Source organism: Podarcis vaucheri (genome assembly GCF_965113315.1).
Source record: "Podarcis vaucheri genome assembly, chromosome: 1".
NCBI lineage: Eukaryota > Metazoa > Chordata > Lepidosauria > Squamata > Lacertidae > Podarcis > Podarcis vaucheri.
Window position 1 is genome coordinate 33025355 of NC_138759.1, and position 26566 is coordinate 33051920.

Sequence of the window (26566 nt, forward strand, 5' to 3'; positions counted from 1 at the left end):
GAATCAGATTACTCTCCCTGTTCACACAGCCAGTCAGTCCCTGCTCCAGCTCATGTCAGGTGGGTGGGTTTGCTTTGTGTTACTTATTCCTTATTTTACTCCATGATTCGGCAGTTCTAGGATTTCACAAGAGCGCAGCAGTGCAAATATTGTCATTGAAAAGACTGTCATTGGGTGTAACACAGGCCAGGCTACTCTCCACTGAAGGCACCACCCCTTCCCATCCCTGGGGTCTTACGTTTCTGGTTGCTGTACTACCCTTGCCCTTCATAGCTGCTTAAATCTGGCTGGGAGGGCATGACTGGATGGGTTCTGTGTGCAGTGAACAGGTCTCTGCATGAGGGGGTGGTGCCAGCCATCTTGATGGAGGCAATAGTGTGGCCATTATTGAAAAAAACTACCCTGGACCTGATGGCATTTTACAACTACCACCCTTTTGGATGCCACATGGCTGTGGCAATGCAGCTACATGCGTTCCTGGGAAAAGCTTATTCTTCAGAATATATTCATCCGAAGCCACCACTCTGGAGGGACCCATAGAATCACAGGTGATTAGCCTCATAGCAGGCTAGCAGAATAATCTGTGAGTTGATAGCTTTTGTGCTCTTATTTAAAAGTCTAGCCTAACATGCATGACAATTGTAGGAATCTTTAAAAGGCGTTGGCATTAATCTCTGTCTAGAAATATCACTCTCCAGTTAGGAAGCCTCTCCCCTTGGTCACATAAATCAGGGTGGCCTGTGAGTGGTGAGAGAAAAGGAATCTGCACAAGCTTCACAGCACTGCCATATTTATTACTTTCAGAAGTAAACATTGGTGAGGCCTTTAGTACCAGATACAGGTACCAGATTAAAAATCAGCTGAGGGCATAGTCAGACTATGGCGAAATGGCGAAAATGACCAGGAAGATTAGAGATCAAGAAGATAATAAATTTAATAAAGAATGGGGGAAATTAATAAGTTACTTAAAAGAACACTGAGAACAATTAAAAACATTGGCAGGATTCTAAAAAGCACTTGCAATGTAGCTAGAACTATGGTGTGAATTAAGTATTAAGAAAATATGGAGAATATTATAAGATGCAGTCGGAAATGAATAATGATGGAAACCATGGAAGGGTGGAGAGAAGTCCGGGGATTCAGAGAATCCTATGTGTATGTGATTTAGTTGTGATGATATTTGTTAAAGGTAAAAATGAATAAAAAATATTTCCCCAAAAAAAAAATCAATTGAGGGCAGGAGCAAACCTCCAACAGCTAGTTACTTGGAGGAAGGATAATCATTGCTTGTGTTGAAGTGAGGTTTGTGGCAGTGCAGAAATGCCTCGGTACAATCTCATGTAGGCTTTTGGCTCCGGTGCCTCCTTCCCCCCAATGTTTTACGCTCCCCATTCCTGAGTTTGTTTAATCAAAATCGTCTGGTAATATTTTAATTTTCTTCAGCCACCGGGATAATTCCAGTGCGACTCTGTGTAATATACTTTCATCTGAACCGTGTTCATTAATTTGTGTTTTATCCGTCTTCTTTTTTCAAAAGACCATTAACAAAGTTCTCCAGTAAAAGCAGACAGAATGTTGAAACCTGCTGTGCTTAGCAGAACTCTTTCGCCAGCTCTGCGTGCTGCTCTTTATCAGTCCTTCAGGCAGGCTTCAGTTCACTCACGAATTTCCCCATCCATCTCAATTTAAGATAACGCTGGCAGAAAATTGTCATAAAACTAGCTCTCGAGGACTTTGCGAAAATATAAAAATTTGTTTGAACAAGAGGCATTCCTCACAAATCTCTTATATTCATTGCTGGATTCATATCCCCCAGATAAGTGATTTCACTGAACATTGCTTCACCAAAATATAATTTACATTTACATAAAATTAATTGTCCTCATCTCTTTCCCTTCTTTCTCAAACGTGGTACGATGGCATGGCAGTGTAATATCCCTGCAAATATCACAGCATAATATTAGTCGGTTACTAGACTATTCCAAGTTCATATGTGTATAAATATGCAAAGGCATTATCAGATGTGATCCTGCTCTAGGATAACAGCAACACGTTCATTGATTTTAATGAAGTAGGATATAAAGCTCTTGTGTATATATTAGGGTTGTACAATATTTTCATTGGGTTTCCCCTAACATTTATGTATAAAAATTGACAGGAGCTAACAGGTAGAATTGTTAGATGGATTGGTAGTTTAATATTCTGGAAAATTGTTGATTGCATCAAAGATATTTCATGTCATTTCCCACCCAAAAAAGCTCTGCTTTCAAACTTTCAGCCAATAAAGTAATATGAACTAGAAATTCTATCACATACTTAATGAGTAAGGCACTGGGGGACTTGTATCAGATACAGGGGGGAAATGAAGTAAAACATCAGTCAAGGGAGGAACATTGGTGAGATACGGGGGGGGGGTAAAAAAATCAGCTGAGGGCAGGAGGAAACCTCCAACAGTTAGTTACATGGAGGAAGGATAATCAACACATTGCTTGTGTTGGAGTGAGGTCAGTGGCACTGCAGAAATGCCTCTATACAATCTTTGCACTGCTATATGAACTTGCTAGAGGGCAACGCTCTGTGGAACTGTAGCATCGCCAGTATGGATAGCTGCAATATCTCCTAACCATCAGTTCAGCTGGAATCAATTGATATAAGGGACTCGTAGGATTCCATAGCAATAAGGCTCCAAGGTGTGTTACAGGACCAGCTGCAGGCTGCCTGAGGTGCTTTGGGAGTGGCCCAGCCCATGTGTCTCCTTGATAGCCAGTTTTGCCTCCTGACCACAAACCCTGACATAGAAACATAGAATTGTAGTGTTGGAAGGGACTCTGAGAGTCATCTAGTCCAACCCCCTCACAAAGCAGGAATCCTGCCCATAGCTGTTCGCAGAGCCGTCTTTCCCATAGGGCTTAGTGGTGCGTCGTGCCAGGGCGCCAGCCTGTCAGGGGCGCCCCAGTGAGTGGGGGAGCTGCGCGGCTTTACCGGTGGCCTCCCCTTTCCCTGCATGCCCGTCAGCTGTGCCCCGCCAGCCATAAGGCTGGCAGGCGTGCAGCTTTCCTCCCAAGCCTCTGCAGGGATTGCTCTCCTCCCGAGGAGGCTTGGAAGGAGCGCACCTTCACTCCCAAGCCTCTGTGAGGATCGCTCTCCCACAGTGGCATGGGGGAGAGTTGTGCCTCTACCATGGCTGGCAGTGCGCAGCTATGGCCATCCCAACACTATCCGTGGTAATTTGGGGGTGCTGGGTGGATATTTGCACCCTGGCGCAGCATCTGCCCTGGCTGTTCGCACTGACCCACTGCACCCCCTGAGGATTGCTTGATGTTACATGATGGTATGTGATACAGTGGTTTCAGTGATGTAGTAAAGCACAGGCCTAAAGTGGGAGTAAATAAGGGGGGATGTTGGTTTTCTGTAACACATCTGCACTGTTAGTAAGTGGTGCTCAATCCCTGGCGTCTCTGGATGGAGCCAGGAGAGAGCCCTGTCTGCAGTCCTGGACAGGTGCTGCCAATCAGTGTGGACAATACTGAGCTAGATGGACCCAATGGTCTTACTGAGTATGGCAGCTTCCTGTGTTCCTAGGCACTAGATATAAAAATATAACCGCATAGACAAGATCCCATAAAAGTGATAGTACTTCCATAGCAAGCAGCCTTTCAGTTTTCTTTTTTCATTCCCATTATTTCCACTCTCACCTTGTGAGCTTCAGAACTCTTGCTGCAGTTTTGTGTGGTGGTTTTTAGCATGCAAAATATATTACATTTACCAGCATCACTCACAAATGAAAGGGCTGCAATTCACAGCATGTCCCGCTTGTTTATAATGCAAGGAGGGTTTCTGCAGGGGATGCCAACCTCAGGTCTATGCCAGGGCCATCTGTTATTCACTGTAGTTCTCCAGGAAGTTATGACCCAGCATGAAGAATACACTGCGCATTTACATCAGATTCTCCTTCCCTTTCTCAAGCTGCCAAGGAGAAAGGGCAGCGCTCAACACATGCTAACCATCATGATGGCTTTGACCTTCTCATCTTATCACATGGTTCATAGTCTGATCTTACTACCTGTCACAATGATTCTTGACAAGAAGACTCAAATAAAGGCAGTTTCAAGCCATATTTTGGCAGGCTGCGGAGAGATGTACATGAATTCGTGGACAGTAGCACAGCCAAATGCTTTCATTTACCATCAAAAACAGGGCATGTCCATAGCGAGCTCCTGTTTCTCATCGCTGAGCTCTTCTGATTTTCTGATTGCCCAATTACCCAAGTGCTATATAGCACACAGTCCAGATCTTTAGTACTTTGATGGTTTCAGTACAGTACAATGCAGATTTCATTTTCCGCTGCAGCATTTTAACAGCCAACTTTTCAGATTTTCACATAGATATAGGTTGTTAAGACCTTTAGGTCTCCCAGTATTAAGCACTCACAACTGTGTTCTCCCGCCCCCTACCCCTCCCAGAATGGATGGACTACAGCCTTAAGTAAGTTTAAATGCTTTACTTACAGTAATCAGAGGTCTCGCTCATGCATCATTCAGTGCTACAGCAGAAACAACACAGGTAAGGCATTCTTGGTTACAAAATACAGAAGTTGGCCTCAAACACAGAATCGGAAACTGGAGCCCCAGCCTCAGACATCTTCTCAGTTACATGGTTCAGAGAGGAGAGAGGGGAAGGAAGGAAGGAAGGAAGGAAGGAAGGAAGGAAGGAAGGAGAAACAAACCTTACTCCTTCCCTCCCTGAGGGTGAGGGGCTGTGACCTAGCCATACCTTCTCTAGAAATTTACAGCTCTGTGGTCCTTAATTCCTTCATTTCCTAATGAATGGGTTAGATATGCATTGCTAGGCTTGACTGCAAAATCTCCCAAAACTTCAGCACACATCTGAAAAAGATCTCCATCAACTTACCCTCAAAGTACTATAGTTTAGGTTCTCTGAGACAAGGTGCATGCTGGAATTTATCTTATATGAGTTCAATCCCAGTATTTCCATCAACACAGACATGCCCCAGTGCTAGTTAACATAACATAGTTATTGCTCTTGAACCACTTACTCTAGGGATGGGAAGCGTGTTGCCCTCCAGATGTTGTTGGTATACAGCTCCCATTATCCCTGACCACTGGACATGTTGGCTGGGACCAATGGAACTCCAATGACACCTGGAGGACCACAGGCTCCCCATACCTGACTTAATAAGTTTCTATATTTTATGTGCCCTCTAATTCTGCCTCCTTTTTCTTTCATTTGTTCTTCAGGGTAGTTTGTTCTCTGTCATCCATCTGTCTTAGAAGCACCTCGCACTGAGCTTTCAGCAAAATGGAAAGTGTGAGTGAACTCCAGAATCCCCTGTTGGCCAAGAATAATGGACACCTTCATGGCAGTTACAGTTACCACCAGGATTATCCTGGCCACCGTTGCCAGGGTAAACTGTACTCCTATATCTTCCAAAATTCTGGCAATGCGAGGACTCACCAGCTGCTGGATGCCAGTTCTCTTCAGCTGGCTGTTGAAGCATTGTACGGCCCAAATTTCATCCTGGTGAAGGATGAGACCAGTGTCAAAGTCAAGGACAACAAAGGTGAGAGTTGTGAGACAGCCTTCATGGGAAACAAAGAGCATCCTGCTGAGGCCTCTGATGTGCAAGAAACCCAAGGGAGGTCCCTGATGGAAAATGACATCAAAATCCAGACAGTGTCCTATGAAGTGGAAGAAGAGGAATTGCAAGAATATGAGGTAAATTTTGGAGGCTGTGAACCTATCTTGGGACTTATTTCTGAGTAATCATGCTTAGGACAGAGAAGTAAATATAGAAAATATAATAATTGTGATGTATGTACATGATAGTAGGAAGAACTGAGGTAAATGTTGCATGGGAACTTCTCACACCTGAGAGACAGCTTCCTTTATTTCTGAGGAATTAAGCCTGAGGGTTTAATGCAGGGGTGAGCAACTGTGGTCTTAGGCTTCAGCCTAAGTTTAGGTGGCCCTCAGCCTGATTTCAAAAACCCGCTGCAAGCGATCAGTTCAGACTTCCTGGCAAGAGGAGAAAGGGGGGGAACCACGCCTTCTTTTGGTTCTGGCCCCACACATCACTGGCTTCAGCTGCACCCAGAGTTGCCATGCAGCCCCTGACAGATTACCCCAAAGAGAATGCCCCTCTCAAAAGAAAAAGGGTTTTCCACCATGATATAATACATTAAGAATAATACGACTAGAAATAATTATAGAGAGGTGTGTAGTTAGAATGAATTATTTTAATAAGCTTGTTTTAGGCTCACATCCAGAATTTCTAATCCATTTTAGCTCACAATTTATCAATTTTAGTCCTAATGCAAGCGAGGGACATTGCTAAAGATGAAAAACGGCCCTGTTTCACTGGCACTCAAGAAAAATAATTTTCCATGGAAATCCCAAATCCCCAGCTAGTGAGCTGAGAATTTAGCTTGAAAGAAAAACGATAATCTATTTCCATGCGGTGATTTCTGTTAGGATTTTGCCCCACGTCCGAGTGGCTGGAGAAGATGTGGTTTATTATATAAACTCTGCAAAGCCTTCCCCCTGCCCTTCTTCTCCTGTGTGAAACTGTTAAGAAGGAGGAGAGAATATGTGAAAGTAGAGCTGAAAAGAAGAAGGTCAAAAGAGAGAGTGGGGAGTGAGGGAAGACTGTAAAATACTTAACGAGAGGAAGAGTAGGAGGGTAAAAAACGCTACTTAAATGCCATGGTGGCGATAGATGTCCTAGAAATATTATATCAAGAGGACGTTGGCAGAAGCAGCTTTCGGTCAGGGAAGAGAGAAATCAGTAGGACGCCTATTGCTTCGCATCAAGGGTTGGAGCTGACAGCAGTGAGTGGGGGCTTCTAACATGGTTTCTGTTATTATTATCATCACTTCCAGCATCATCACTGTTATTATTATATTGCAGCTTTCTGGGTTACTATTTCACACTGAGTTATTTAATAACGAAAGTGTCCTTAAGCACACTTAACTTGAAAGCAACTTCCATTAAAATGAATGGAACTTTCTTCCAAGTGAATAAGCTTGGGATTGAGCTATAAAGCAACGGCAGCCGGCAGTATAGTACAAATCAAACAGTTGCAATTCTTTATCATCTGGTCCCAAGGTGGCACTTGGGAACGGCTTTCTTTATCGGAAGAGATGCCTCTTGTTGAGGCATCGCCTCCGACATTATCAGGAAGTAGCTCCAGAAGGGATAGGACACACACAAAAATAGATGTTTATTCCATTTTACTATAAATATATGCCGGTATCTCCATTGATTTAAATTGACAAGTCTTGGTGTTTCAGTTTTTCAGAAATAATCTAAAAGGTATTCAAGACTTGTCTCCCATTCTTAATACTGGGGATCTCCCTGGTAGTATCAATAGTAACTGTATCCTTTCTATGGCAATTTGGTAATATAGCCAACCATCCTTTAATCTCAGAACTTCTCTATGTCAACTTGTCAGTCTAAATCTGGGGCCCTCAACATGGAGCTGGTGAACACAGTAGCACCCTCAGACACACACCCCTTAGCACCCATCAAGGCACCTTGCCACTCTCATTTTTTACTGTTTCTTTTAAATGGGGTGTTGGGATGGTGGTTGGGGGTATGCCTGTTTTTTTTCTAGGGGGTGTAGCTTTCTTTCTTTGGATGCTGTTCTTCTAACTTGTTTTATCAATGCAAGGGTTTCCACTTGTGCAATGGAACTGCCTTGTATGGTACCCTTCCCAAATCTGCTCCAGAGGTTTTGGAGGAAACCCAGAACAGATTTAGGGAGTCCACAGGAGAGGAGAAGTGGGGAATTCATTTGCACTTGTGGAAATCCTTGCTTTGATGGTACGAATGGATACTGTTCCGTGGGGGCGGGGTGAGTTGGGGAGGATAAATGTTTTGGAATGGGATATTTTGTGGCGCCCACAATAGTTTCTTAAACCTCTAATTTTGCTTCTGGGCCCAAAAAGGTTGAGGACCCCATGCCTACATATTCCATTACTCTTTTGATTCATAGCTGGGTAGTTAAAGTACCAGTAATTTCCATTTGCAGGATTGAGACAGCCAGACTTAATTGTCAATCTTAGTAATTCCCATAGTCATTCAGGGAATGTGACAGATTCAAATTCTCAATAGTCTTACCTTGGAAAAGCCCATTAGAATTAATGGTCCCTTCTGAAACAAGTGATTTGAGGACATCTTTGTTGAGTTGGCATAATGCAGATACCAGCTTCCTCTAGGGTTCCTATTTAACCATCCATCTTATTTATCCAACTCAATTATGTTTGTACGGATTATTTGTTTTTAGTTCCAAGTGCATTCGTCAGTTGCACATTTTTTTGATGTTGTGTTTTAGGATAAGCATGTTGTAAGACAAGATACATATAGACGTATGGAAGAATGCTAGTAATGCATAGATTGCTGAAAAGCACATGTTTCTTACTCCCAATAGTCTCACTGAAGTCCTACTGAGGTCTATGAAATACCTGCCAGACCACTCCAGATTAAATGGTTTGTGGACTGAAGCCAAGAAGATTATTCTCAATCAGCATACTAAGCAGTACATCTGCTGCCTAATAGACATCAAGTATTTTCAGTCTGAAGACGAGGAAGTATGGTGATGATTGAGGTGGTGCCCTGTATATCATCTCTGTTGGACATCCAGTTCCCAAAAGATCATTCATATTAGTCGTTGTTCCTTGGCAGATAAACATCCTAGCTCATAGAGGCTGACTCTGTATCGCTTGAATGTGTGATGGACTCGTCCCACCGACACTCCCATCACAGCGCTTCCTGCCCCATGAAGTTCATCTGCCTGCTGCTGTATATCAGGAGAGAAAGTGTTGTCACAGCAGCAACATCAAACATGTGTAGTGTAAATTGGTTACATGTTCTGCTGCTGCTGCTGAATACTCTGTGGGTCAGACTTACAGTGTGCCATTGCCTTGATTTGCTTTCCAGAGTGACTCCTCCAGTGACAGCGAGAGTGAAGATCATTTTCTGATGCTTCCCCCACGAGACCACCTGGGCTTGGCAATTTTTTCAATGCTCTGTTGTTTCTGGCCTCTGGGAATTGCTGCCTTCTACTTTTCTCAAGGGGTAAGAATTTGCGTGTGCTGATGTTTCCTGCTATGTACTGTGTTCTTCTTGTCTTAGGGAACTATTTTATAAAAGGCCTGTCAGGGCTCGATTCACTACTGTGCCAAGTATATTGCAGTCCCACGCGACTAGGACCCCTGCTAACATGAAATTATCTGGGAAGTTGCTGGGATGTGGAGTGTGTGTGTGTGTGTGTGTGTGTCTAGCTACCTAGTGCCAACCCCAAACATGTCGGTGCTTGATGGAATAAATGCAAATGTCACTCCATATTTTACTAAAAATTTCCACCACAGGGAAATTTTAGCCACCATTCATCCCTCACCACCCCCTTTAATGCTACCCCCAAATCTGTCCTCATTCTATCAAACGATAGGGCTGTTCTTGTATCAGGCTCAAAACAGTGCTTGGATCCTCATCACATGGCAAAGCAGCAGCGTCCATGTTGTCATGAAGCCGACAGGATTTGCTCTCTGCATTGCAACATATTTCAAGTGTGAATTATGGGAGTGCATGGGTGCGTGGCTTTATGTGTGAAATTCACGTGGGACTCAACCGATAACTCCTAATAGGATCAACTGTTCTTTAAAGCAACACTGAAACCTCACAAGGTAACTGTAAGCACTGCTATTCCCAACCTGTAAGAAAATAAGCTGAACTATCCAAAAGGGAAGATGGATCGGACTGTTGTACAGTGGTACCTTGTGTTACGGACGGGATCCATTCCGGAGGCCTGTCCATAACCTGAAATGCCCGCAACTCGAAGCACTATGTCTGTTCAGGTGCGCGGTGCGATTTGGCGCGCATGCGCGAAGTGCGGTTTAGCATTTCTGCGCATGCACGAGTGGCAAAACCCGGAAGTAACACATTCCAGTATTTCCAGGTTGCCACGGGATGTAACGCGAAAGTACGCAACACGAGGTATGACTGTACATTGAATAGCTGTGCAAAAAAGAGTTTTTGGCAAGTACAGCCTTTCCACTTTTATTCACAGGCTAAATTTTCTATACTGTCAACATTTTTTAAAAAAAATAATGGCAGTAAGCAGCATAAAATCAATCATGAAACTACATTTGTAAAACAAGGCCACTGTGAGAACAAGATACTGGACTCGATGAGGCACTGGGCTAATCTAGCAGGCTCTTATGTGCTTAAAAGACATCACAAATCTCTAGATAACATTAATACATCAATGAACCTGGATCACCTCTAAAGGAAAGGTGAACAGAAGAGTTTGAAACAAGTGCCTTAATGTCAATACTGTAGGTGCTTACCTGATGCTCCCTGGAAGCACATTCCAGAGGGTAGGTGCCACCACACTAAAGGCCCTGTTTTTAGTGAGCATAAGACAAACTTGAGGAGCATACAGCATACAGCACTAGTAAAGTGTGTCTCCCCCAAGGATTAAATTGGCCAGGCAAGATATGGTATTCCCAGAAATAACCCATTGCTCAGGGCTTTATATACCCATAGCAAAACCTTAAAGTTGCCCTAGTAATGTAGTGGTAGATAGTGCAGATCTTCCAGCACAGGCGTTACAAAGAACACCCACTTCAGCAGCCTTGATGCACTATGGCATCATCGCAAACATATATCTGCTGATCATCCCTCTTCCAACGGTTAAAGGTTACAGGAGCCCACTCTCCTTTTGCTTCTGGCTGCTCTCCTTGTAAATGAAACACCTGTTTCTGCATTTTATGTAGTTAAAGGATACATAGCCTGCCGTCTGACAAATTGTCAGAGTAACTTAAATAAAGTGTAATCCAGCAAAGTACAGTCTACTCAGAAGGTAAACCTGAACTTCAATCACGTATCCGAATGGAGAGAAGGATGGAGAACATTACATTCAGGAAGGGAGCAGGGCAGACAGAGAGCTCCACATACAGCCAAGCACATTTAACAGCCACCATCTCAGGAGAATTTATTTTCACTGTTCCCGGCACACACACAAAATGCTATTCCTTAAGCATTATTTTTGGCCATATATCAATCCTCTGCTACATCACTCCAGCCACAGAATGACAAAGCTCTATGACAGATGGCCAAGTGTCTTCAACATGGTCAGTGAAAACTTGTCAGCAGCAGTGGTGCTCTGGCAGGGGCACAGCTCTGGGCCTTTTTTCACAGCAGGAGCAATGACATCATCTCCCAGAGCGCCAGGGCAATTGATTGACTTTCCTTGCTCTAGGAAGAGAATGAGGTGATGATGAGCCTTTCAAGTTTTACATTTGACAACTTAGCAGTAAAGAAATCAGAGAATAATCATGCAGAGGCTCTAAAATTCTTTTTGATGGGTTCCTATTTCATACCAATGGTTTAAGTGGTATAATTTCCTTGCAAGATTTTCTAATTAAAAGCTAAATGTTGCACTTCAGCTGTCTCAGTGTGTTTTACAAGTTATTAAAACTCATTGTGTTTTACAAGCTGAATCTCTATGGTCAGAAATAAGCATCAGTGAGTTCACTGGAGCTTATTTCTGAGAAACTATGCATGGAATTGCAGTCATGCTACAGAGAATAGTAAGATGGGTTATCTTGTCTTAAGTCTAGCTAGAAACCTGCAGAAGCACACAGCCTTGTGAGTATGGGGCAGTGGTGGGGAACCTGTGGCCCTCCAGAAGTTGTTGGACTCCAACTCCCATCAGCCCCAGCTAACATGGCCAGTGAACAGGGATGATGGGAACTGCGGTTGAATAACATATGGAGGGCCACAAGCTTCCTATCCCTGCTGTAAGGGCAGTCATAATGAGCTGCTGTTCTTCAAAATTTACCGCTACACCATATTTCAAATACCACCTCACCAGTGATTTACACCATGATATCAAATTTTCCCTGTATTTAGTCAAGAAAAGGAAAGAAACCTGCCAAACACATCCCAAAAATACCGTAGCTTGTAAATCACATTATGATTATCCAATATTCAAAGTCTTTCTTCCTCTCACCTTTCAAGTCTCAAAGCTGACAATGTAGCCACCCTGGCTAGACTCACTGCAATAGACATGCAGGATATTCAACTGCTTAAATAAACAAAAATATTGTCCCCAAACTTTGTATTTATGAATTGAATGGCAATTCTATTATTCTTTTTTACCCTACATCATCACCCAATTCTTCCCTGCTCTGACAGCACTTCTGAGCTTGGTCTCGTTTTTAAATAATTTTTATTAACAGGCCAATCACATCACATTAATTCCAAATAACAATAATTCCAAATTACACAGCCAAATTTTTTTAAATTTTTGTTGGGGGTACCCATGCTTCAAGCTCAGAAAGGGATCCGATCATCTCACTACTGCTTTAATTACACAGTTCTGTCAAAATAATATTCACAGTTCTGTTCAATCTTCTCTTTGTTGTTTTGCTCATCTTCTTGTTGTTATCTCCTTTCTTTGTGATCTCTGATAATCTCCACAAGCGGGTTGAAGACAAACGTCATTGTTTCCTGTGTGGATTTTACACTCATCCAAGAGCCATAAAAGTAGACAGATGCCATTTTAACACCTCCGTTCAAAACATTCCAACAGTCTGTCCTGATCTCCCCAGGCCCGCCGCTCCTCATAAATTTTTGCAGGGAGCCCTGCTAGGCCAAACCCACACTCCAACGTAGTAACAGCCATAGTCCTCCTCCCCTTGGATTCCTGCGGGTGGGCCTGCCATGATAAATCTCTTTTTATAACTGCGTCACAAAGGACTTACTTTCGTTTCCCGATGCTCCCATAAGCCACGTCCTTGCATAGTAATTAATTTCCACACAGTTCTTATTCCTCCTGCTTGTGATCAGTAATTGCAACGATTCTTTTGGGGGGGGATTATTGGGTACTCACATAAGACAAAAAAAGAAAAGTTTTTCTCCCCCCCCCTTTTCAGTCTCGCTCCGACATACCGATCCTTTGATGAATCTTCTTCTTGATTTATTCCTCTTCTTGATTTATTGTTAAGTCCAGCCCGTCGCTCCTCTTCCCAGAGATCCCTTTAGTTAGCAGTCCTTACTCCCGATCATCGCTTGAAGTATGTGCGTTTGCTTCTGTTCTGATTGTTTACTTTGAGCTCCTGCAACTAGCTGCGCAGATCAGAGACAGCGTCCAGGAGAGTCGACCAACACTTTTGTGCCTAGTGCCCTCACCCCCTTTCGAATCTGGGGGTGAATTATGGGCACAGCAGGCAAGGCAACGTTCCCCATTCCCTTGGGGTAACGAGGGAGGCTGCATACTCCCATAACAGCCTCTTAATTACCTCGTGTGAGCCGGAGAGATGGTATTGTCGGCCATCTTCCGATGCGCCCCCCTAGCGCCCCCCCCCCCCCGCTTCTGAGCTTGGTCTCATTCACAAATTTCACCAGTAACCTCCTGTTCTTCTCCTCAGGATCCGTAATGAATAGGGAATGTGTCTCCCAATAGTGACTGCAGAGGAAGTTCACTTGTCAGGGAGCTGCCCTATACCAATTCAGACCATTGGTGCATCTAGCTCAGTATCACCTTTACTGAGGAACGCGGGTGGCACTGTGGTCTAAATCACTGAGCCTCTTGGGCTTACTGATCGGAAGGATGGCAGTTCAAATCCCTGCAACGGGGTGAGCTCCCGTTGCTCTGTCCCAGCTCCTACCAACCTAGCAGTTCAAAAGCATGCCAGTGCAAGTAGATAAATAGGTACCACTGTGGCAGGAAGGTAAATGGCGTTTCCGTGTCATGGGGTTCTGTTGCGCCAGAAGCAGTTTAGTCATGCTGACCGCATGACCCAGAAAGCTGTCTGTGGACAAACGCCGGCTCCCTCGGCCTGAAAGCGAAATGAATGCTGCAACCCCATAGTCACCTTTGACTGGACTTAACCGTCCAGGGGTCCCTACCTTTACTAACAGTGGCTCACCAGAATTTCCTTTCCCCCAGTCCTTCTTGGAGATGCCAGGGATTGACTTTCTGCATGCAAAGCAAATGCCATGGGCCTTCCCCACCCCTCCAGATTGAATGCTTGCCCTTCACATTCAGCACAACTCTTTGTCTGATTCCCCTTTCTCACCCATCCTTTCCAGTTTAAGCAGTAAAATTCCTTTGCTTGGCTGAGATCCAAATCGATTATATCAACTACATTTTCCTAGTACTGTAAATCGTCTCTGTAGAGAGCGCTAAGAAACCTGTGACTCTCGTAAGATGTTGCTAGACTCCCATTATCCCTGAACATTGGCGAAGCTAGCTGGGGTTCTTAGAAGTTGGAGTCCACAAGAATCTGGTTGGCTACAAGTATCCCTGTCTCCACTGTAAAGGAAGTACTTTAGAAGACTGTCCATTACATGATTATACCAGTGGTCCTTTACTGACCTCTGTTGCGCTACATTGTAATCAAACTCACCCAACAGAAGTCAGATTCAGAATGAGCAAGATGTGAATAAAATATTATTTGTGTGTTTCAATAAAGACTCATATACAGCTCACTTTTATTTTACTTATAGGATTTCTACCATCATCTTACCACATCTAGCTTCAAGGCAGCTTACAATACAAAATTAAAACTTTTTTATTATTTTTTTTAAAAAAATCAATAAAAACAATAAAAACGGCAGGAGAAAATAACACAGCTAAAAAGCTAGCGGGTAAAATGAATTAAAATAGGGTGCCTATTGTAGTGGCTTCTAGATCTTACTGGACTCCAGCTTACATCAGCCCCAGCCAGTATGGCGAAAGATGACAGCAGTAGCGCAACAACTTCTGGAGGTCACTGTGGCAAAGTTATGCCTTGCCCTAACCTGTTTCCTTACGATACTCAAGTTCTCTAAACCTCCATCACATCCCTAGTCCAATGCAGAAGCTGAGGACAGATTGTAGTCTGGTAGGATAGAAAGACCACTGTGGCAGGAACTGACACTATTGCAACCCCATCTCCAACTTTTAACCTTCTTGGCTACTGTAGTCTCTCTGATTAGCTGCTGGGAGCCATCTGTCAATCACAACCCACCTGGGTCAAGATCCCTTTAAAGTAGGATATTGCTAACATTATTTTGTCCCTTATCCCTCAACCAGCTCCTGAAGCTACCAATTTGAATGGTAACCATAAGAGTAAGGTTTGCTATGTTCGCTTGCTTAGGATAGGATCATCTGGGCCAGTACTGTGCATACTCTCTGTTTCCCCACTTTCCCTCCTTTTTAAATACTCCTCCATAATAAACTGCTTAATTGGATTTCTGAGCTACACTGTATTCTGGAAACACTCAATGCCTATCTTTCCCCCCATGTTACTGAGACTGGACTATGCTACTGATCTAAAGTTCCTGGGAGTGCAGCAGGGATGATGGGCCAGGTAGGAGACAGATTTCTGCTGGCAGTCCCCTTACTCCCAAGACAGCCACCAAAAGGTAGTAGGTATTTTGCATCCATTACCCCAGGTGGCAAATAAGTGGCCAGGAGAGAAAGATGTAGGATGGGTCTCCTGTTGCTAGTGAGCTAGCCTACGTGGTTGGGTCTGGCCATCCTTCATAGGATTCACTGATTATTATCCCTGAATCAAAAAATCAAAATCATGAAAAGCATGTGCCACAAATCTTAAAAACATAAGAGAAAATGGATTTTTTTCTGTTACCTAAAACAGAGAGGTCAAAGAAGACATCAGTTTCATCATGTGTTTAGAGAAGTAATTCCAAAATTTGGTGGAACCAACCCCAAAACAAAAGCCAGTTAAGGAAGCCTGACAACACTAGCAAAGAGAGGAAGAATTCTTAATAGTAACACTGTTAATTATAGGGAAAGAAGAAGAATAACAAATAATTGCTCTCAACTCAAGACAATAAGGAATTTCGTAGTAAGCGAGCAAGCAGAAGTATTAGAATTGTTGGGGAGAAATGTTTTGAAGAGGGATGAATCCATGCTTGCCAGCAGCACAAAAGCATTAAGCTTTAGGGAATTAGGTGGTCCTTTTGAAAGCTTTTATGCAGCTTGGAAATTAAGCAGTAAGATAACAGGTAGGATTAAACAAACAGGACCACAGCAAGGAACACTTTGAAGGAACGACGTTATCTGGTTGTAGGAGCTTGTGAATTAGCCCCTTGTGAGTCAAGGAGGGGCATGATTCTATAGAACTGTGATGTTGGGGCCGTGAGCACAACCTCCCCCAGGAGGAAACCATCATGCATACTGGAAGGTGCGGAGGGCTGTGGTGGACTGGAGCTCCAAAGCAAGGAAGGCAATCTATGGCAAATGATGCAACCGCCTGCCCAGTGTTCTGCACCAAGAGCTAAAGAGCTGCTACTCTTGTTGCCATAGCAACTGGAGCAACAGAAAGTAAGATTGACAGGTGGGAGCAGCAAGGCAAGTAGCACCATAGCGAGAGACATGTATCATGTGGCCCCCTCCGAACTTGGAAGGCACAAGGGGATGTAGAGAGATATGGGGATTGCCTGAAAGTATTCAAACCTTGGAATCTTTAAAGGCAAATGTGCAAAGGCTAAAGCAGATTCCTCAGTGGTGCTTGGGGTACCTAGGAGACTGGAGGGCAAAGAGGAGGAACACAGTGAAGGCAACCCTCTCCCCATAAAAACTGTGGGAAACAGAGGCAGGTCCTCAGACTCAAAGGCTCTTGACACCTGAGCTATGCAAAATAGAAGCTGAAAGGCACATTTACAAAACTTTAAAAAAAAACCAACAACACCCTCTCTTCCACTCTTGGTTCAGCATTTTAGCTCAGGAGAAGATTCCTGGTAAAGTAGCTATAGAGCTGGCATGGGGAAGCCCCCTATTGACATTGTCCCCTGTAGGCACAGTATAAATTTGGTTAACACAAATTTGGTTCTGGAGAATCCTGTGTGGACATGGCCTCAGAGATACTAAATTGTGCAGGAAAGGAAAAACCTATAACAAGTAATGAGCTAACGAAGTGTTCTTTGTTCTCACTGACTAGCTCAGTGAATTTGGGTCAGCTTATCTCCAAGGAAATATCCAAAAGAAGCAACATAATACAGTCACTGAAGGGATGGACAAACATAAACACATTGGATCAGACTAAAATAGAACATTATGCATCTTTTCCCCCCTCAGCGGTGGCTAACCCGATGCCTCTGAAAGTTCACACATATGCATGCATGTATTGACCACCCGGGTTGAGGTTGAATCCTGACAAGACAGAAAGTACTGTTTTGGAGGGACAGGGGGCGGGTGGATGTGGGGGACTCCCTGGTCCTGAATGGGGCAACTGTGCCCCTGAAGGAGCAGGTGCGCAGCCTGGGAGTCATTTTGGACTCACAGCTGTCCATGGAGGCGCAGGTCAATTCTTTATCCAGGGCTGTCTACCAGCTCTATCTGGTACTCAGGCTAAGACCCTACCTGCCTGCAAACTGTCTTGCCAGAGTGGTGCATGCTCTAGTTATCTCCTGCTTGGACTACTGCAATGCGCTCTACGTGGGGCTACCTTTGAAGGTGACTCGGAAACTGCAATTAATCCAGAATGCGGCAGCTAGACTGGTGACTAGTAGTGGCCACTGAGACTACGGTATATAACACAGGTCCTGAGAGATCAGCATTGTTTCCCAGTACATTTCCGAGCACAATTCAAAGTGTTGGTGCTGACCTTTAAAGCCTCTGCCCAGTATACCTGAAGGAGCGTCTCCACCCCCATCGTTCAGCCCAGACACTGAGGTCCAGCAACAAGGGCTTTCTGGCGGTTCCCTCCCTGTGAGAAGCGAAGTTACAGGGAACCAGGCAGAGGGCCTTTTTGGTAGTGGCGCCTAGCCTGTGGAATGCCCTCCCATCAGATGTCACAGAAATAAACAACTATATGACATTTAGAAGACATCTGAAGGCAGCCCTGTTTAGGGAAGTTTTTAACAACTGATGTTTTAATGTATTTTTAACCTTCCATTGGAAGCCGTCCAGAGTGGCTGGGAAAACCCAGCCAGATGGGCAGGGTATAAATAATAAATTATTATTATTATTATTATTATTATTATTATTATTATTATTATTATTATTATACATTAACACGCAGTTTTGAGGAAGACAAAAGCATTCTCTTTTCACTGAAAAACAGCTGATATTATTAGCCTTTGAGACTATTGTACATTGATACAAATAATGTATTTATTGTTTGTTTCCAGACGAGTAAGGCTATCTCCAAGGGGGACTTTCACCTGGCAAGTTCTGCGTCCAGGCGAGCACTATTCCTTGCTGCGCTCTCTATCACCATCGGCACAGGAGTGTATGTTGGAGTGATTGTAGCACTGATTGCTTACCTATCCAAAGGTGGCCACGTATAGTGAAGAATCTCTGCATCAGATGGATAATTCTCTCGGATTACACACTTTCCTATGAAACATTGGACACTATGCTTACAAGGATTTCTACGGAGCACTCCCTAAACAGAAATCTGTGCTCATACAGACTGTCTGTGTGGTCTCCTTCCTTTTTCTGATAAAACATATACTGTGACCTACTTTGTATCATGGACTGACAAGCTAAAAGCGGGGGGGGGGGGGATCAGAGTGAAAATCCTGGATTTTGAGACTGTCAGGAACAAAAAAAGGGAATAGGACAGTTTTTCAAATGTTGTCTGCAGGGTGTTTTCAAACCAATGTCCATGTGTGCTAGACCTGGTGTTTGTGAAGTCACCTGTCGGATGTAAGCCCATGCCTACTCAGGGCACACAGTGAAGAGGAAGGCTGGGGAAGATTCAGTTCATTTAAAGTCTTTCTTTTGGGAGATAGGACTGAAGGCTACACGATGACAGCAAACAGCATTGTCAAGATACTTGCATTATTATGCCGATGACAAGACTTGAAACATCAAATGCTAATAATTCACCCTTGGGTAACTAGTAGCAGCTACGTGCCATAAAAGTTCTCTTTCAGAGGCTTTGTTCATATAACTTGCCCCTCTGCCTACAGCTCCTGTATGAGGCTTTCCCTGCCGCCACAATAGAATAAGATGGCCTTGGAGAATCACGCCCAGCCATCACTTTCAACCTGAGATACACACCTGCTTTAAATAAGACAATTATTACAGTAACTATAACCAAGCTCATTAAAGGGGCTTGAGAAAGTCCTCATGGGCCTTCCAGTTTTTAATTATATTTTGACATGTGCATTACACTGTCACTCAGGATAGCTTAACATAACCATTTTGACATGGAAAAGTCACCCCAACGTGGTGTGGTTTGATCACTTTTGATCACATTCGGAATGTCCCAGACCTTAGCCTATGGAGGCAAATGGAATTGAATGGATAAGATGTTGTAGTTCTGTGTAAAAATGGTTCTACAGCTACCATTATTCTCTCTACATGCAATGGGAGCTTTCTTGTGCCTGTTTCTGTGCAGACACTTATACATCTGAGGCTGTAATCCTATATTCACTTACTTGGGAATAAGCCTTATTGAACTCAGTGAGACTTACTACTGAGTAGGTACATATAGGGTTGGCTCATAAGTGGGAATGCTTGAATTTTAGTCAATTTAGTTGTGCTGTGCCCAAAGTTATCCACCTATTTATTTATTAAAAGCCAGACAGTGCCTGCAGAGTATTGAACTGCCATTAAGCAATTGGTGATTTTGCAAAGATAGATTCGAAGTAACCGCTAGGCTAAGCTGGCCCTTATCCATCTATTTATGTATTTATTTTAAATTTGTATACCATTCACAACATAAAATTATAATATAAAAAACACAAAATACATAGTAAAAATAAGGGCAGTGTAGATACTGAAGTCATTTGAACTAAAACAACTCAAATCCATGGGACTGCCTTGCAGGGGCTCTGTTCGTACCTGGCAGGAAGAACACAGAAGGTGCTTATAGTTAAATGTTTGTAATCTCTTTCCTGTGGGGTGCTATGGCACTCTGTTCTGGTTCAATGTATGCATGTATTTGTTAAGTGGGGTCATTGGTTTGAAAATTACATCGAGTGTTCTATCTTCTTGTCTCTATGCCAGGCTTAGGTCTCGATTCTGAATCTGTGCTTGGGCCTTAAGTGTGAATTGAATGTGGGGAATGTCATGAATATGTTCCAAAGCTTAGCTGCAGTAGAGCTGACCAGCAGTACTCCAGTATCTGCACTTTCAGCCAATATATTTCTGGGCACAATTTGTGGTGGTGGTATAAAGCCTCTTCCCATCTAAACCTACAAGGCCTTTATGATATCATGGGGATGTTAGGCTGAATGTGCCATTCTTAACTGCAACAGGCTGACTGACTCTCTCTGAGTTCATCTTCTCTGGTTGTGACATTTAGTAAAAGCCCATCTATGTCTGAACCTTTCACCTTTTGCAAATAGTGTAAGCCATTGCTATTCACACAAACATTTGATAGCTAGGGATGTGCATAGGGACTTCTTCTTTTTAAGTAACTGTAGGTTTTCTCCTTTTTATTATTGATGTTTCAATTATTGACAGTTTTAATGTGCTTGGAAGCTGCCCTGAGCATCCCTTTGAGACGGGTGCCATAAAAACTTCGAGACATACCTAGGTCGAAAAAGCCAAATCCTTCAGCCAAACTTAGTAAGAAACGAAACTGTATTTTACACTGATAAGAGAGAAGCTGCAGAGAGAAACGAGAGATGCAGACACTTGCTGCTTCTGGGTAAAGTAACTCAGGAAAAATTAAGGTGGTAAAACCTCTGCAATGCCATTCCCCAGCCTGTGTTGTCGCACACGAACAATTTACTGGCACGAAGCAAACTCCCAGTTATGACCACTTCAACAAAGCACAAGTGTTTTGATTTCACTTCCATGCCTGTTGTATGACGCAAAACCAAGAAGTCTGCCTTTCCTGAGGCAAGGATTTAATTTAACTCTGTTCATAGCCGGAGGGAGAAAACAATGTTTGTTAATGATCAAAGTGCAGGGGGGGAAAGGTACTGAAGGGTTTTTAGTTCTGAAAGGAAATGACAAGCAACAAAACCTCATGCCCACTAGAGGAAGCTCCTTCCAGGGCTGTGCTTGACAGTGCCTGTATACCGTTCTCAATTAATGTGGTATTTGTTTCTCTGTTTTTGTTCGCTAATAGGATGGCCATTAAGAAAACTGTGGATTATCTTGTGAATGAAATGTGAGGAAGGTTAGTCTGCGCTTCCAGTGTGTCTCCAAGGCATCACAAGGAAGTGAGCAGAAGTTAATGAAGAAGCCGTATGCCGGCAGGGCTGCAAGTGCTGGCATAAGATTTAGCAATTCCAAGAAGGAGGGAGAGTGGGCAGAGGAGACTTTTGAGCTGGAAGAACTGAGATTGGGCTGTGCTATTGACAAGTGAGGAAGAAAAGCAGAAGACTTAGCAGAGGTGAAAGGAAGGAAAAAGAAGTGTAGGCCAACTCTGGGGTAGTTGGAGATGACCCCTTGGTCATCTCCAGGCTCTAGTCCAGACAGAGCTGGAGAACCTTTTCCAGCCTGAGGGCTACATCTCTTCTGCGCAAACCTCTGGGAGCTATATGGCAGTCATGGATAAGGCAAAGTGGGAGGAGCAATGGATGTGAATTTTACCTTTTGTATAGTAGGCTAGTTTCTTCAGACATTGCAGGCTTCCCTCTCTATTCTCCAGGCAAACAAGAGGCATTATCAGAGTTCCAGTACACAATTCAGCCAGGCAAAAAAAGCCACTCTTAGGGCTGGCAAGGGGTGTGGCCAGGAGGGTGTTTACCTACTTAACATGAGCGTAGCCAGCGGGCAGATGCCTCCCTAAATCAATACAATATTCTTAACAAACAGAGAATCTGCCCCCCCCCAACATAAATCTTGGCTACGCCCATGCCACCTACATAGTTTTTCCACAGTTCAAACCATGCTCAAGGTGGCTCACAACATGAAAAAAAATATGTAACTACAAAAGTAGTCGTAAACAATAAATAAAACATTAAAAATACAAAACCAAACTGAACATAAATCACAACAGCATATGAAATAAAGATACGCCCAACCTACAGCAACAAACCCCTCAAACAAACAAACAAAAAAATACCCAGCCCAGGTTTGTGTTCCTCAGTTTTTGTAGCTGGAGTCAGTCAGGGCCCTGCCCTCCCAGGCCAGGTGAAGAAAACCTGCAAGGGAGGGAGCAGGTCTTACAAGACTCAAGCCTGTTCCCCAAGGCCAGATAGAGGGTCCCCCCAAGATATGGCCCCAAGATTCCCCATCCCTGCTGAGCCAAGTGTCCATTGACTCCCTAGTGTCAGAATTAAAATACTACGTCAATCAAGCAGCAAGAGAAACATTGACTGGTGGTATGTATTTAACAATTTTCCAGGTGCTTTCTAATAGGAATAATTTAACCACCCTTTCCCTGAAAAGCTAGGCTGGATCTAGACACATCAAAGAAGCGTTTCGGTTTTAAGCGTTGTAAATTTAAACTGGGAAAACAGGTAGAGAAATACGGGACTCCTTGCCACCATCTGGTGGCACAATGTTATATCGCGCATACAACGCATATAGTTTTTTCTTTAGCAGTCTAGCTGAGTCCTTAAAGTCTCTGCCTTCACCTCCTTCTCAAGCTTTCTACCGGAGTGCTCAGTACTTCCCGCCCCAGCATCCCATATCTGTGTCTAGAGGTACAGACTTGGATCTGTCTTGGATTTATCTGTGCACGCTGTAGCTATTCTGTCAGAGGCTCAGCATGTTGTGTATAGTTCAGGTGTACATTTTATTCTAAAGTAGCATGTTAATGTCTGAGATTTCTGCTGTACTTGAGCCATAATGGAGAGAGAAGCACACACGAAAAGACACCTGTTCGGAAGAAGAAACCTCTGAAGGGGCCCATTATGTTTTATATAACGGAATAATATAATAAAAAGGAAATGAAGGACGTGTTTATTGATAGTATCAACTTCTGATGCGGGAAAGAACATGGGAATGGGATGCATTTGGTAACTCGTGCAAGACTCTTGGGCATAGCAAAACCAGAAGTCCAGGGAGAATGCGTGAAGGGAGATTGCAGAAGCAGATCTTGCCCTTGACCTCCATAGAGTCACCGAAGAGCCTCCATGCCTACAGTTGGTAAAAGCGAAGGCTCCCCCTGCATGATTACATACCCCCAACATATTCTCACCCAAATCCAGGGCACCCCACCCCGCACCATGTCGCCCACAACTGGGCCGCCTTCTATTTTCTGTCTTTCTCTCCTCCACTGCCATGGTGGCAGCTAGACCTCAGCCTTCTTGCGGCCCCTGCGGCCTCACCGTGGCCACCAGAAGCGGTGCTCCCACTCTGGAAATGTGATGCAACCACTTCTGGTTGTATGGAGGCTGCAGAGGCTGTGGCAGCGGACACCAGGCTACCACAGAAAAGGCAAGATGGCTGAAGCGGGACATCCGGGATGTCAAATAGAAGCCGGGCTGCTTCTGTAAATCTGGAGTGTCCCACTCCAAGTAGGACTGTTGGTTAGTATGTGATTGCACGCCCACCTTTCCGCAGGAATTCTGGTTATACATGCAGAGTCTATATGTGCGTACAAGTTGTCAGTTGATATATAAGATGTTGGACCCTGTCACTGTGACCCTAAATCCTCTCCTTCAATTTGTCCCCTGAGCAGAGCCAGACTGCAAGAGCTCGACGCTTTTCATGTAGTCTAGCGTTTACTTTGCTAATGCAAGCCACAGCTTGGAGCTGACACGGGTGATGATGTTTGCAAAGTCCTCAGTCCATTGGAAGGGAAACAGAAACAATACAGAACCCACTTCTGCTACTTATAGATGGGCATTTTTGTGTACAATGTCTGTTTAGGGGATTGCCACTGATACATTAAATGGCCTTGGGCATTTCCCTTGACTACTTCACATATCAGTATATTCTTCTTTGCCAATACGTCAGGAGAACACATTCTCCCTCAATCATCAAGCTAAAACTGATGGGGGAATGCTTCTGCAATGATGTAGACCTGCATGGTGCAACTGTACTAACTAGGCAGGGCATGATGGGAGTTGTAGTCCAAAACCACCAGAGGGTGCCTGGTTGGCAAAGGTTGCTCTTATCTGTAATTCTTTACCTGTGCCTTTGCTTCCATCATCCTTTACCTTTACCTTAAGCTAGATGAGGATGAAGGGCCTTGGAGTCCTGACAACATCCGGGGACCCAAAGTTGAAGAACACTGCTCACAAGCAACCACAAACAAGTATGCTCCATCATCTATGTGGAAGCCGTTCAAATATTTGGAGATGGCTATCATATCACCTCTTAACTGTCTCTTCTCAAGTGCAACCATACCCAGCGTATTCCACTTTTCCTCATAGAACTTGGTCACCAAGCCCCTCGCCATTGCCCTTCTCTGGACACCTTCTAGAGTTTCGTACAATAACCTTTTTCTGAGTCCTTGTGGGAGAAGGCAGGCGGAAAATAAAAGTGTGTCATAAGAAGGACAGCCGCACCCCCACCCCCAAAAGAAAACAAACCCAAGAAGCTTGTGGATTCAGCATTTGTTCCTTAATGACTCAAAGTAACAGTAAGTTACGCACTGTAGACGTCTAGTAAAAACTATAAAATGACATTTCCCCCTGCTTGCATTGTTTAATTTTGCTGCAAGGCAAGAAGCTTGCTCTAAAAGAGGCTGACAAAATTTAAAAAACGGTTTCCCACTAATAATGTGAATTTCTGTTCATCCCAGAAGGGCAGAGCTATGTGAGAGCATTCCCATGGGAAACATTGCAAAAATGAGTGTACCAGCTAGAAACCGTCTGGAGGGGAGAACAGTGGAAATTGAAATCCATAGAATCAGCATGGTGGCTGCCTTAGAATAACTTATTATAGACTCTGAGCGTCTGCTGCATCCCCTGGAGCAAAGAGAAAAGAAGCAAAGGAGAGAAAAACAAGTGTCTGGGTAAGTGGCAGCTTCATGAGTTTGCTCAGACTTTGAAAAACTCTTTGAAAATGGGAATCCAGCCCCAAGGACTCTTGTTTCTTAACCTGCAGCCCAGACACCCGCCATCTCCCACAAGCTGTACTCTTTGAGGCTGGGTAACAAGACGCACAAGAGAATCATAAATATTTGCACACCACTTGGCCATTCGCAGCATCTCTCTGTGAGGCGGGTCAGTGTTATTGTTCCCAGATGGCTGGCTGTGGGCTGAAAGAGAGTGGCTGCTCACAAGGGCATGTATGTGAGAGCAATGCTGAGATTAGATTTGAACGGAGGCATAAAGCTCCTAAGTAGATACTTACTTTTGTCCGTGTGAAATGGCTGAAAAACAGGGGAGGGGGAGGGGGGAATCCATACAAACAAATTTTCCCAAATACCTTGAAAACTTGGGACATCTTCCCTAACAAATCCAGCATCTTCATCCTACAAAAAAACCCCAAAAAACCCCACCAACCTCATATTTCTACTCAAAAATGTCTATTTTTGTGACTCACATATGTGCCTGTCAAGTTACTGTTATTGATTATCAGGGATGTGGGTGGCGCTGTGGTCTAAACCACGCCAGTCGGAAGGTCGGTGGTTCAAATCCCCGCAACAGGGTGAGCTCCCGTTGCTCTGTCCCAGCTCCTGCCAACCTAGCAGTTTGAAAGCATACCAGTGCTAGTAGATAAATAGGTACAGCTGAGGAGGGAAGGTGAATGGTGTTTCCGTACGCTCTGGCACTCATCACGGTGTCCTGTTGCACCAGAAGTGGTTTAGTCATGCTGGCCACATGACCCGGAAAGCTGTCTGCGGACAAACGCCAGGTTCCTCGGCCTGAAAGCGAGATGAGCGCCACAACCCCATAGTCGCCTTTGACGGGACTTAACCATCCAGTGGTTCTCTACCTTTACCTTTACCTTTACCTTACCTTTATTGCTATTGTTTATGTTAAATTTCACATACCACCTATTACCAAAATAGGGTTATAAGAGGTTTCCAAAAATAAAAACAGATTTTTTTGTTGTTGTTTAGTCGTTTAGTCGTGTCCGACTCTTCATGACCCCATGGACCAGAGCACGCCAGGCACTCCTGTCTTCCACTGCCTCCCGCAGTTTGGTCAGGCTCATGTTTGTAGCTTCGAGAACACCGTCCAACCATCTCGTCCTCTGTCGTCCCCTTCTCCTTGTGCCCTCCATCTTTCCCAACATCAGGGTCTTTTCCAGGGAGTCTTCTCTTCTCATGAGGTGGCCAAAGTATTGGAGTCTCAGCTCCAGGATCTGTCCTTCCAGTGAGCACTCAGAGCTGATTTCCTGAAGAATGGATACGTTTGATCTTCTTGCAGTCCATGGGACTCTCAAGAATCTCCTCCAGCACCATAATTCAAAAGCATCAATTCTGATTTATGCACACATTAAAATATAAATTAAATATAAAATAAATTAAAATTAAATAGAAACATGCATAATCAAAATACACAGTAAAACAATACAATTAGAACTGTACAGCAATGAAAATCATGAAAAACTAACTGGAAGAATCACAATTCTGTCAACTCTTTCTGAGGAATAGCCTTGGACCACTTCTCCAACTATTTTTGTTCCAATTAACTTACAAATACAGTGGTATCTCGGGTTACATACGCTTCAGGTTACAGATTCCGCTAACCCAGAAATAGTACCTCAGGTTAAGAACT

At 43.9% G+C, this 26566-nt stretch overlaps 1 protein-coding gene and 1 long non-coding RNA gene across 3 annotated transcripts in view; one reads left to right on the forward strand and one right to left on the reverse strand.

The window, feature by feature from the left end:
* SYNDIG1L (synapse differentiation inducing 1 like) overlaps window positions 1–22845 on the forward strand; it is a 92947-nt gene extending 70102 nt beyond the window's left edge. For both annotated transcript variants that reach the window (XM_082234114.1, XM_082234113.1), the window contains exons 2-4: window positions 5259–5736; window positions 8960–9097; window positions 18167–22845. In XM_082234114.1, the coding sequence (XP_082090240.1) occupies window positions 5320–5736; window positions 8960–9097; window positions 18167–18325 (714 nt within the window). In that variant the 5' untranslated portion in view covers window positions 5259–5319 and the 3' untranslated portion in view covers window positions 18326–22845. The remainder of the gene's footprint in view (window positions 1–5258; window positions 5737–8959; window positions 9098–18166) is intronic.
* Window positions 1–26566, reverse strand: part of LOC309538775 — a 247682-nt gene that overhangs the window by 174604 nt on the left and 46512 nt on the right. The window lies entirely within an intron of this gene.